Source organism: Egretta garzetta, unplaced genomic scaffold (assembly GCF_000687185.1).
Source record: "Egretta garzetta isolate BGI_Z169 unplaced genomic scaffold, ASM68718v1 scaffold503, whole genome shotgun sequence".
Lineage (NCBI taxonomy): Eukaryota > Metazoa > Chordata > Aves > Pelecaniformes > Ardeidae > Egretta > Egretta garzetta.
The window spans coordinates 1151338-1165152 of record NW_009259107.1 but is presented as its reverse complement, the minus strand read 5'-3'; the positions used below and the strand labels follow the sequence as shown (position 1 = coordinate 1165152).

At 39.1% G+C, this 13815-nt stretch overlaps 1 protein-coding gene across 1 annotated transcript in view; it reads left to right on the top strand.

Moving 5' to 3' along the window:
* The window catches only part of DOCK4 (dedicator of cytokinesis 4), a 221258-nt gene that overhangs the window by 67272 nt on the left and 140171 nt on the right, over nt 1–13815 (top strand). The window contains 1 exon segment of the mRNA XM_035890904.1: nt 150–301. Within this exon segment, the coding sequence (XP_035746797.1) occupies nt 150–301 (152 nt within the window).

Sequence of the window (13815 nt, the reverse complement as noted above, 5' to 3'; positions counted from 1 at the left end):
TACTGAATATTTTAATTTATTTAAATATTTAATTTATTTAAAAATTTGGATTCAGAAAGTAGTTCAGCATTATGTGTTTTACCTCTTTCTGTTTTGAGATTTTTACAATTAATTCAAACTGGTTTCTGTCTTGTTTGTGGTATTTTTAGATGGAGCATCGTCATCGAAAAAAAGACACACCAGTACCAGCTAGCAGCCACCACCTTTTTGTTCAGATGAAAAGTCTAATGTGCTCCAATCTAGGAGAGGAACTGGAAGTAATCTTCTCACTCTTTGATAGCAAAGAAAATCGGCCCATCAGGTACCACATGATTTTTCACTGGAAGACTGATTTTACATAAGTTTTGGCAATATACACTGTATGTTTTGATCCAGGTAACAAATTTCACATTTAGAAACAAGCAGAAGTTAGTCTTGATTCAGGATAATTTTTTGCTTTCTTTTGAAATTCACTTTCTATACTTAATAGTTTGTAGTGTTGTTTAGGTTTAAATAATGTATATTTCTAAGTATTGTTTATCTATTTCAGTTTTCAGTTGGTTTTGTTTGTGTAGTGGTTTTGTACATATACATGTATGCATACAGAGTGAATGACCTAAAGGTTGTTTTCCAGTGTTTCTATTTTCCTCTCTCCTAATCAGTGTGCATTCAAAACTTAGAATTGTTGCTTGCTCTGTAATATTTATGAGATGAGTTCCCCAAAGTATGTGAGACTGGAGGGCTGCCCTTAGTGAATTAAGAGTCTTTTTATAAAAGGAGCCTGTACTTCAATGAGGAGGTGCCTATTCTTCAGTGAAACAGTCAAACCCAATCTCACATCCACTTAGTGTTTCTTTGGCCTCTTTTTTCAGATGGGAGCTGATCCAGGAGCCATTCTTTTTCTGTTTGTTCTAGAGTTTAAATTCTGTGAAAGCCCTGATAACCTTTTGATTTTTAAATATTCAGTAGTTATTTCTACTCCCAGCACATTTCTGGCCAAGAGAGAGAACATGGGAGTGAACAGTAGTGGAACCGCTATGCACTTAATAAATATGATCACAGGAGGAGAGCAGAGTTAGTGCAAGATCCTTATAGGTTCCGTTTGAGGAATATGCCAGGAAGACTGAACCATTAAATGCTTGGTGGTGATGGGTGTGGTGGGTTGACCCTGGCTGGATGCCAGGTGCCCACCAAATCACTCTATCACTCCCCTCCTCAGCTAGACAGGGGAAAGAAAATATAATGAAAGGCTCATGGGTCGAGATAAGGACAGGGAGAGATCACTCACAAATTACCGTCATGGGCAAAACAGACTCGACTCAAGGAAAATTAATTCCATTTATTACCAATTAAATCAGAGTAGGGTAATGAAAACAAAAACTTAAATCGTAAAACACCTTTTCCCCACCCCTCCCTTCTTTCCGGGCTTAACTTCACTGCTGATTTCCTCTACCTTCTCCCCCCCAGCAGTGCAGGGGGCTGGGGAATGGGGGTTGGGGTCAGTTCATCACATGCTGTCTCTGCATCTCCTTCCTCTTCAGGGGAGGGCTCCTCGCACTCTTCCTCTGCTCTGGCATGGGGTACTTCCCATAGCAGACAGTCCTCCATGAACTGCTCCAGCGTGGATCCCCCGCGGGGTCACTGTATTCTTCTCTGCTCTCCTCACGACAGAAAGAACATGTTCTGGAGGCAACAAACATCATCTACTTTTAAGACTGGCCACTAGTGAAATGAAAGACTAGCCTTCAAAACAAAAACCACTTAAAATAAGGCAGCTCACAAATACACAAAAAAAATAGGCTACTGCTCTAAGTCTGTTACAGAGTAAAAAGTGTTACCCAAAATGTGTACAAAGCCATGACTGCGTACTAGTTGTTGTCTTACATACGGCAATAGGAATTTGGGGAACCATGTGGAATTTGGGCTGAATTTGACAAAATTCTGTGTGTGCTTTGTAGTTGGACAAGATAACTAACTAGTGCTTTGAAGGAAGATTATACTCAGTAAACTGATTTTTATTGTTAATGAAATCATATATTGTTAGAGCGTCGGCTGCTAAATACTGACACTTGATTCTGGCCTGCACTTTGGACATTAGTCACCAAATGCAGTTTACTGCCATTTCTGAGAATTAAGCGTGCATCAGGGCAGATCTTTTGTGTTCACTCCAGTGACTGCCACAGCAGGTGATAGATTTAGGAGAGAGCTTTAGACCTTGACAGAAAACAATTTGGGTGTTATGGATTGCTGAAAACAAGGTTATGGCAGAAGTGGTGGTATGAAAGCAAATGGATTGGATTTCATGTTCACATGAAAGCACAAATTCTAGAGCTGTTTGTCACATGCTTGCTGTGATCTGACCTTTAGTTATTGATTCCTGACTCCAGTGTCTGTTTGCAGCTGCTTTATTATATGTGAACTTCCTCATCCCATTACTGGCAAACCTTGAAGCAGCGTATTGCCATGAATCCAAACTGCCTTCTAGGGCATGGGGGGAATGGCAAGATGAACTTCGTGAAGGTAGTTTGCAACCATCTGCAAAACAGACATAATATATACCCCCACAACAACAAAACCACAACGAAAAACCCTTCCAAGAAACAAACAGAAACCTTTCAGCATGTTGAAAAAGCTGAAACCAAGAGAGTTTTCACAAGAACAAATTAAATGCAAAGTATATCTGTATAACAGAATGAACTCTGGAATGTAAAGGTGTCCAAGCTGGAGATTTATGTGGTCTTTCTGGACTAGACCTGCGTTGTGGTTTAACCACAGCGGGCAACTAAGCCCCATGCAGCTGCTCGCTCACTCCCCTGCAGTGGGATGGGGGAGAGAATTGGAAGAGTAAAAGTGGGAAAACTCGTGGGTTGAGTTAAAGACAATTTAATAGGGAGAGCAAAAGCTGCGCGCACACAAGCAAAGCAAAGCAAGGAATTCATTCACTGCTTCCCATGGGCAGGCAGGTGCTCAGCCATCCCCAGGAAAGCGGGGATCCATACGCGTAATGGTTCTTTGGGAAGACAAACACCATCACCCCAAACATATTTCCCCCCTTCCTCCTTCTTCCCTCAGCTTTATACACTGAGCATGACGTCGTATGGTCTGGGGTAGCCCTGTGGCCAGTTGGGGTCAGCTGTCCTGGCTGTGCCCCCTCCCAGCTTCTTGTGCACCTGGCAGAGCAGGGAAGGCTGAAAAGTCCTTGACTGGTGTAAGCACTGCTCAGCAGCAACTAAACCATCAGGGTGTTATCAACATTATTCTCATTCTAAATCCAAACCACAGCACTCTGCCAGTTACTAGGAAGAAAATCAATTCAATCCCAGCCAAAACCAGGACAACCTGGAAGCGACATAACCAGGCCATCACAGAGTTAAACCAAAGCTAGTTGGTCTTGGCGCACAGCAGTATGGTATGATATATAATTTTTATTTAGTCCAAATTGGTGGGCTATTTCAGAGGTCCTTAGGCCCTCACTGATGCATGCATGAAATGAACAGCCTCCCTCAGAAAGTTGATGTGTCAGAGGAGACTGTGTCTGCACTCCCCAGCTACTGCAGTTCACGCCCTGCACTGATGCCGAAGCCTACTGTCAATTACAGAGTTGTGGAGCCTGGATGCCCAGACTCTTCTGCTCATTTCTGGTGAAAGTGCAGGTCAAAAGCTGTGTGTAGCAACACCTTAAGGTCTGTCTCAACCTAGTTCTCTCATTCGCCTGTTGGTTTCCTAAGTCATTGTCTTGTGGTCCAGTAGAAAAATGCAATGAAAATAATAGATGGAACTTGTTAATAGTACAGATAAACTTAAGGAACTATACACAATAATTTATTTACTGAAACAGAAATATCGTTGATTAAGAATAGAAGTATATGAATATACATGACTTAAAGTGTATTTCTTGCTTATGGTATTAGAATGTTTGGGTTTTGTTGCTTTGGACTCTGTTGCTTTTTACCTCACGTTTCAGTTTTGCAAGCACTGTGTGTGTACCAGGCTTTCCTCAGGTGGGTAATCCTGCTTGTTTTAATAAGACTGACTGAATGCATGATGTTAAGTACAATCTCCCACATACAACTACTCCAAAAATGTGGCTTTATGTGGATTCTAGTATACTGTTCATTGTCCATCTGATGTAAATTGACATAAAGCAAGTGAGCTGTGTAGCCTCTTAAACAATGAGTTCATTTGGAGAGGCTAAAAATAGCAGAATTGATACTTAATGATAGAATTTCTGTTCTGATATTTTTCTTAAGGCTAACTTAGCTTCTTATCAGGTGGACCTGCAAATATAAGATCTCTCTATGTATCTGTTTCATTTTTTGTAGCCTCAGGTTTATGCAGTTGAAATAGCAGCTTTAAAAGATTGTTGGAGGACTAGAAGAAACATTATCTGATTAATTTTTTTTTTAATTGATTGCATACCTTTTTCCACAGCTCTTTGTGTTTTATGTTACCTGTTTCATGCATTTATCTGTTTGAACAGAAACATTTGTTCAAGTATCTTGGTTAAACCAAATTGCAATTGTAGATACTGAGGGGCGAGTACCTACACAAAGGAATAATAAGGCTTTAGGAAGCTTAACTATAGCAGCTCCCTTACTAGTCCAGCTCCAGACTAGTGCAAGAAAAAGCAGCTTCTGGGTAGGATGCTCTGATCCAAAATGGTAAGCAACATTCAGAAAGAGCTCACAGCTCACCTGGCTTCTTCATGTTACTGGCCTGCAAGGAACCACAGCGTATAAATGATACTTTCTGGTGGTTTTCTTAGTGAGATTTTTTTTAATGTATCAGTATAAATCTATCTGTGTATTGCTGCAGAATTTGTACAGAAGGTTTTCATTAAATTTTGAGTATTTATACATTAGTCATATGAGGATGCCATTTTTGCTAACATGCATAAACCAATTTGATTTTATGACAGTGACTCGGCAAATTTGCATTTACTGATTTTTCTGATCAACTGTAGTGTGAAAAACTTTGAAAGGGTTTGATTTTTCTCTTCCTTCATTTTGAAAATATCTGAGTTATAAATAATGTGGATAGCATGTTACCATGTCAAAAAGTCTGTGCTTTGGAAAAACAAGAAAGAAAGAAGGCACTTGGTAACATAAGGAAGGTATGGTTTAATAGCTGAGCTTTACGTTAAAGCACAATAATAAGGCTGTCCTTAGGCCATTGTAAAGTTGTAGTTTTCTCAGGCAACGTTAAGAACTGATCAGACTTTGAACATAGTCATTGAACAATGAAATTTAATGTAATTACATTGTACTACAGTGTAGTACAATGTAATTGCAATGTAATACACAGTAATGGAACTTTTTGTTGTTGCTAGAGTTAAGATTCTGTCTGAAAAGAGCGTGCCATAGCAACCAAGACAAACCAAGTTAAAAGCGGAAAGCACAGTGTGTTAACAGTTCTTGCATTTGACTTAGAGGGACTAGAATTGAGTGTCTAATACGAAAACATAACATAATTACACATTAAGAACAGATTAAAAGAATATAGGTATGTACAGTAGAAAGAAATTTAAAGATCAAATTGAAAACTGATCCTGAATGTTGGCGCACAACTTTTCTCTAATTCTTGTGACCCACGTGTTTTGCCGCAGGAACTAAGTTCAGTAATTATTCTCAGCAGGGCTGGATTCTAACATGATGCAGTGTTAGCCACTGTCTTTGTAAAGGAAAAGTCAAGTCCCCATCCCTGGAGGTATTTAAAAGACGGGTAGATGAGGCGCTTAGGGACATGGTTTAGAGGTGGGATGGCAGTGTTAGGTTAACAGTTGGACTTCATGATCTTAAGGGTCTTTTCCAACCTAAATGATTCTATGATTCTATGAGAATAGTAATAATTGTAATTCACTTTACACTTTATACAATATCTTAATGAAGATTGCTGTAGCTTAAGAGACAGTGCAGACTCCCTAGAAGATAGGAAATGTAAGTTTGAATATTCAAAGGCAGAACAAGAAACAGAGCATTGTTTTCGTAAAGAAAAACCCAACCTATTAATATAAATCTGTTCACCTACACTACATTCTTTTCTTCTTTATTTTTAAAAAGAAAAAAATTAAAAAATCCAAAGGGGTCACTGCATGCTTTATACTTAAATTTAGCATTTTCTCCTCTTCATCACCTTTTCTTTCTCTGATTAGTTGTGCTTCATTAGAAAAGAATCAGTCCTGAAACAACATGGAAGTATATCTTCAGGGTCGGGGGACACCAGCAGGCTCTGGGACCTGAGTAGATGGGTGTGTCTTTCTGTAGTCCCAAGTAAGATGCCAAGATTAAGACATATGCCAATGCATAGCATTTCCTTTTTGTTTAATTTTAGAAGGTTTCATGATGAATAAATGGACTTTAGGATTGGAATCCAGCTCCAAAGACATCTAAACCTAAGATCTTCCTGTGAACTGCATCTCTAGGCTCCTGTTACAGTCTACAGAGACCTAGTTACAGTCAGTGAAACCTAGAAAGTGATTCAGCTGATGAAATGTCTGTGTCTTCTTTAGGGCATGTTTGATAGCTCTTTAAAATCCATAGACTGTATTGATTAAATTGCTGCTCAGCGTACCCTGAGGTAATTTTGAGCTGAATCTATGCTATTTCTTTTTTCTTTTCTGTTTCACTACTTTAGATCTCAATAAAGTTTGAGCCTCCAAGTTCAGAAAGAGTTGATGTTGAATTCATGAAGGATATAGGTACTCAATATTAGTTATCTGACTTCTTGGCATTAGCCCCTCAGAGTGGATTCCATAAGGAAAACTGAATTTGCTCTTAAAATATTTGCAAAGGCTTTAGGTGGATTGATCAAAAAAAGTGATAGATGTATGTACAAATTTACAACTGTTGCTTCAGTATATATTGAAATTCTTTTGTTAAAAAAGAAAGCATGGGCTGTGTGTCTCATTTGATATTATGTTGTGGTAGGCAAGGTACATGTTTAAGGAATATTCTTCTAATTTAACACCAATTAACACCAATTGGTCCTCTCATTGTGTAATCTACCAGTGCATTTCTAGGATAGTACTTTTTAAAATAAGTAAGAGATGGAAATTAAAGCCATTAAACCATTATTGTGGTTTTGATAATGTTTCTTAGTATGACTTTAGTGCTTTGAATAACAGGAAAATTAGGTAAATTTATAACTAGATTGTTCTCAATTAAAAGATGTTTCCTCTTAAAAGCATGGATAAATGCTCACAATTTTCCCAACATGTACCAAGAATTAGATAATAATATTGTTTTTAGGTGAGATGTGAGAAACTGTGATGTTGAAATGAGTTAGTACTTGCCCAGAGAAGAAATCTGATGCCAGGTAGTGACAAAAAAAATCAGTGTGATGCTTGGGGTTCTTTTTGACCTTCAGACTTCCTAACTAAAGATTTCTCTAGATTGGTAGCAACTGTGATGCCTCACTTGCACCTAACTTCATGTGATCAGCACCCACTTTGGGCAACAGGGATCTTTTCTCTCAGCTTTAGTAAGCTAGAGGTAAATGTCCTTTTGTGATCACTTGCCATTTGTTTGGGACAGTATGGTGGTGTACTTTTCTCCAGGCTTTTTTTGTTGCTGGAAATTGCTATTAAAAATAACTGTTTCTAATTGTGTTGGCATGCACAATAATATCAGTTCTGTGGTTTTACAGTAGATATAATAAAGAAATACAGGCTTATTTACAACTTTATTATTGTTGTTAATAGAGTAACAATAAATACTACTTTGCAGGCTGTTTCAATATTGATGTAATTGTCTAATGTGTGTCTTCACATTTTAAGACGCTTTTTTTGGACATGAATATTCTACTTCCTGTATGAAAGCAAGAGAACTGTTGAAGTTTGCTCTTGGTAGTCAGGTATTTAAATCTGAGTGATGATATGCTTATGAACCTGATGCATTAAGACTACAGTTGCAAGTCATTCATTTTCTACTTAATTGGTGCATACTAATTTCACTTGACTGTGTATGCATATGTATATATCCATATTTTTTTAGCTAAACTAGCTGCTAGGAATAATTTTTGCTATCACTTAAATTAACAATAAACAGCTGAAGTAAGCCCTTGATGAATCCCAGAGTTTTCCTGGGTGTGTGTCTGTATCTTGTCCCATTTGCCTTCCCTTCCTTCTCCCATGTGGTTTTCTTTCTTAGAACAGGAACAGCCCCTGAGTGGGAAAGAGCAATTGTGTGAATGGCTCTGCTTTAACATTGTACAGCCATATGGCTTGTCCCAGTAAAACTCTTTGTTTTATGCACTATTACATCTTCTAACCTTACCTTCCTCTTCTTTTATTTCTGTTAAGGTCACAAGCCCTGTTTGTGTATTCTTCATTTTTTTGTTCTTTAAGAAAGTAAAAAGCTATCTTGATGACACTTAAATTTGTAGAACTAATTACACTATTAGAATCCTAATACACAGGCAAAGTTTTTAGCATGCACAGTTGTAGAGCAGAGTTATTACTGTATTTGGAAAATGAAAGAGGTTCGTGATCACATCTTCTCTCAAGGCTTTTTTCTCTTTCAGTTCAGTCCTGTTTTCCTGGCCACTGCTGAGCTTTTACTGGCTACCTAGAGTTGTACAACATCTTAGTCTGTTTCTAAAGTATATTATCTCAAACATACTCTATCTAGATCTATTGAGAGTCCAGACGGTAGTTAATTAGTGTTGTTAAGAAATGCTTTTTAAAAATCTGTTCCTTGAATTTGGCATGCTCAACAAATGTTTGCGGAAAGTAAAATCTGAAGGACTTATCAATTTAGTACTAAGCTTTGATTGTTTGTTTTTATATCATCTAATTTTGTTATAACTAGACAAACAGTTTGAAAGTCTTAAGATTGCTGCCTCCTTCAGCAAGTAGTGCTAGCCAGTAATGCAGAGCAGCAGTTCATGCCAGGCCAAATGTTAACATGTGTAAATGTTTCAAGGATTTTGCTTTGGACTAACTCTGTGGTTGTGTGGTCTGAGTGGCAAGAGCATATGTTCCAATTTAGTTTTGTGCAGAAGGAATCGAGTTCACTAGCTTAGACTGTTCTGGGTTGTGAATCAAAATGTGGAGACGATCAGATTTTCTTTGAAAACAAACACCTGATTCAAACTAACCTCATTATGTATCACAGAATGGCAAGGGTTGGAAGGGACCTCGGGAGATCATCTAGTCCAACTCTCCTGCTAAAGCAGGTTCACCTAGAGCAGGGTGCACAGGACATTGTCCAGGTGGGCTTTGAATATCTCCAGAGAAGAAGACTCCACAACACCCCTGGGCAGCCTGTGCCAGTGCTCTGTCACTCTCAAAGTAAAGTTCTTCCTCGTGCTCAAGTGAAACCTCTTATGCTTGAGTTTGTGCCCATTGCCCCATTGTCCTGTTGCTGGGCACCACCGAGAAGAGTCAGGCTCCATCCTCGTGACATCCACCCTTGAAATAGTGTATGTACGATGGATATTACAGGATCATAGTTTGAATGGGGGAAAATCCTGTAATGCATGGATTAACTCAGCTGTACTCATGTAATTTTTTACTTTGGGAGCTATTTTCTTTAGCCATTACAATCACATTACAAAAGCAATTCCAGAGTTAAAAGGGATTATAGACACCTGAATGCAGTTGATTTAATATGAGATGCACTTACGAAAAAATAAGTTTAAACTTTAGGTAAAAGATAGGACGTTGTCGGAGCTCCAAAGGAAGTCTGGAAATGAGTTTTTTTCAACATTTCAGTAGGGTGCAGTGGTCCTGTGTGCAACGGTCCCGTGTTCTGATGCTTTTTATTAGCTGCTTTATAAATCTATTGTAATGTGTGGTCATGTACGAGATTTGTAAAGTTTTTGAGGCTTTTCTATTCCTAAGAAATTATCGGTAGCTTCTGTTCTGTAAAGTTGGAATATGAAGACGCTTAGATTCCTAATATTTAGAGTACTGAACAGTGTAGTGATGATTGGTTGCTTTGGGGACATCTTCTTCTCTTACCAGCACAAAAGTTAATAAAATGAACCTCTTTTCCTGCAGTTAGATCACACTTACAAAGCCAATAGTTCGTACTTCAACAGATTACACAGTTACCAGTTTTGTAGTGGAAAATTTTTGGAGAAAGAAAAGACATCTGATGATAGTACATGCTTTTCCCCCACACATACTCATCATTTATCCAGTACACCAGTTTGTTGCAGCAGTGATGACCTTAGCGTAGCCAGAGGGTCCATTTACACTGGAGCTCTAAGAACACCAATCCTTTAATCAAAAATATATTGATTTTCTTTTCATCAGATCCTAGAAAGATCTCACTTATTAGCTTTTAATAGAATCAGTTTTACAAGTTGCAAGGGACAAAATAACAGCTTAGCTGTTTTCCAGACAATAAGCAATTATTCAGTGAGACTCTGTTAACTTTATTTCTTGCCACAAGAATATTCTGCTGTTATAAAAAACAAAACCAAAAAAACCAAACTCCCCCAAAAAATATTTACCAGATGACTGTGTTTAAAAAATTAAATATGCCAATGTCCTCTGAAATACCTACCTTTCCAGTGTAGCTACTGTAAGACCATACTTATATTTGTAGCACATCACTATCCAGAGATCTTGCCTGTTTTTTTTAAGAGAATTTTGAAGACAGCAACAACACTGAGTGAACAGTGTATTACAAAATGGGAATGGAGGGTATTAAGCCTGCTGCCTACATTTGTTCAATTTAGACTGTTGACCCTGTTCTTGACATGGATGAGTATGCATAAGAGAGCTGCATCATCTCCTGCCCAAAGTCCCGGTTGCTTTGCTGACCTTTACATTTACGTAGTGTTTGTGCCAACATACTGCTGTAGAAATTATTTTTCTTAGAACTGCAATGTGACACACAGTTCTTATGTAGCAGTGTCTTTTCTAAACCATTTTTTTAATGTTACAATTTTTTCCAAATAATGCTATTAATAGGACAATTTCAAGGCAGCACTTCAGAAAGATGGAGTGCAGTAAGATTTTCTTTCATAGGCGTACACTTTGTGTCTGTGTCAATATGATATGAACGTCTGCTCACAAATGATTGATGCCTCTGGCCCCATCTGTGTGAGGAGCAGAGATAAGTTGGCATGCTAATCCTCCTTCTCCTATCACCTTGAACAACCTTGTTTGTAACTATCACATTGCCCTCAAATGAGCACAGATTCTTAAGCAGCACAAAGAAGAATAGGCTGTTTGTCCAAGGCCAATGAAAGCAAACTGCATTTTCTATTTTCTGAGCTTTTGATTATATGCCTAATGATTGCGTAAACTCCAGACCGTACCAAAGAATAAGATTACCCTTCCGTCCTTTGTTGTACTCTCAACTTCACCTTTTTAGTGACATTCATACACATCATCAGTCTTTTTATGCCTTTTTTCTTTCAGTCCTGCTCTTACTTTAAATCCGTTAAATCATTTGCCAAAAGCTGAAATCCACATTGTGTTGGTCAAAATACTTACTATTTTGTGTTCTACTTTATTTTTTGATATTTTTTTTTTCAGAAAAAAAGCCATAATGTCAGTTTTTCTCCCTTTAAGAAACACATACTTCCCTCTCCCCTTATTCTTTGAAAATCTGAAAGGATTTTGGTATAGTAAGATTGTATTTAAAGGCATTTTTTGCAACCTCTGTCAGCATCTTCAAACGCGAGATCTGCTCTGTTCTAGCACAGCTCAAAGAACCCAACTTCTAATCATCCCTCTATCTAAAGTTTACACAACTATTGTTAGCAGTCAGAACAAAAGCAAGGAAGGCCTTGGATACCCCCAGAATCAAGCTGATAATACATTTCCATTGCCCAGAAGGCTCACTACTGAGAACCCATGATGTCTTTCTTCAAAGATATCCCTGTGGCCTTTCTTGAGCAAAAGCTCAAAGATTCAATATTACTTTAAGCATGTAAGTGGGTTACACTTGAGTTTCAAAATGTAGTTTCCTTAGGATCCTAAATGCAGGAGACTTGCATGGTTAAATTCTTTGTTGGTTCTAAACAATGGTGAACGCTAGACCACAAAGGAGATGGAGGATATATTTGTGAAGCTGTAGGGTGTGTATTCAGTACAAGGCTAAGGAGGTTATTAAAAAAGTACAGGGGAACAATCCTGTATGGATGGCCCTCTGGCTAATGAAGAATCATAGAATCATAGAATCATATCCCTCTATCTAAAGTTTACACAACTATTGTTAGCAGTCAGAACAAAAGCAAGGAAGGCCTTGGATACCCCCAGAATCAAGCTGATAATACATTTCCATTGCCCAGAAGGCTCACTACTGAGAACCCATGATGTCTTTCTTCAAAGATATCCCTGTGGCCTTTCTTGAGCAAAAGCTCAAAGATTCAATATTACTTTAAGCATGTAAGTGGGTTACACTTGAGTTTCAAAATGTAGTTTCCTTAGGATCCTAAATGCAGGAGACTTGCATGGTTAAATTCTTTGTTGGTTCTAAACAATGGTGAACGCTAGACCACAAAGGAGATGGAGGATATATTTGTGAAGCTGTAGGGTGTGTATTCAGTACAAGGCTAAGGAGGTTATTAAAAAAGTACAGGGGAACAATCCTGTATGGATGGCCCTCTGGCTAATGAAGAATATTTTGCATGCTGTTGTGAGGAGCAGTTCATTAATTATAGTCATTTGGAACTTTAAGGCAAGTAAAGGCAAGTGGTAAAGTGTTGCAGCATGGCAATTACTAACTTGCAGATATTGAAGATGGAGAAGAATGTGTAAAGAACCGTATTTCTGTAAACACCCGAATGACCCAGCTCTCTATCTGTGCTGCCTTTGTGTGGTACTTACACATAATCACAAAATCATGGAATGATTGAGGTCAGAAGGGAACTCCAGAAGTCATCTGGTCTAACCTCCCTGGAGCTGGTTGCCTAGGACCATGTCCAGATGGTTTTTAAATGTCTCCAAGGATGGAGACTCCACAACCTCCCTGGGCAACCTGTGCCAGTGCTTGGTCACCCTGAGAGTGAAGAAATTGTTTCCTGATGTTCAGAGAGAACATTCTGTGCTTCAGTTTATGTTCAGTGCCTCTTGTCCTGTCACTGGGCACCACTGAAAAGAGCCTGGCTCCACCTTCTCTGCACTCTCCCTTCAGGTATTTATAGAGATCTTATAAGATCCACTCTGAACCTTCTCTTCTGCAGGCTAAACAGACTCAGCTCTCTCAGCCTTTCCCTTCAGTCCCTTAATCATCTTCACAGCCCTTGTTGGACTCTCCCCAGTATACGCGTGTCCATCTTATACTGGGGAGCCCAGAATGGGATACAACAGTCACATATGGCATATCCAGCACAAAGTAGAGGGGAGAAGGATCACCTTCAATCTGCTGGCAATAATTTTCTCTAATGCAAGCCAGGATACCATTGGCCTCCTTTGCCACAAGGGCACATTGCTGGTTCATGTTCCACTTGGTGTCTACCAGAACCCCTTGGTCATTTTCTGCCAAGCTGCTTTCCAGATGGTCAGCTCCCAGCATGTACTGGTGCACGGAACTGTTCCTCCCCAGGTGCAGGACTTTGCCCTTCCCCTGGTTGAACCTCAGGAGGTTCCTGTCAGCCCATTTCCCCAGCTTGCTGAGGTCCCTCTGGATGACAACATGACCCTCTGGCATGCCAGGCACTCCTCCCAGTTTTGTGTCATCAGCAAACTTCCTGAGAGTCCACTGTGCCCATGTTGAACAGGATTGTGTGCAGTATGGACCCCTGGGGCACACCAGTAGTTACTGGCCCCCGACTAGACTTGGTGCCACTGATCACCACCTTCTGGGCCTAGCCATTCAACCAGTTCTCAAACCACCTCACTATCTGCTCATTCCACGTATACTTCATCAGCTTCTC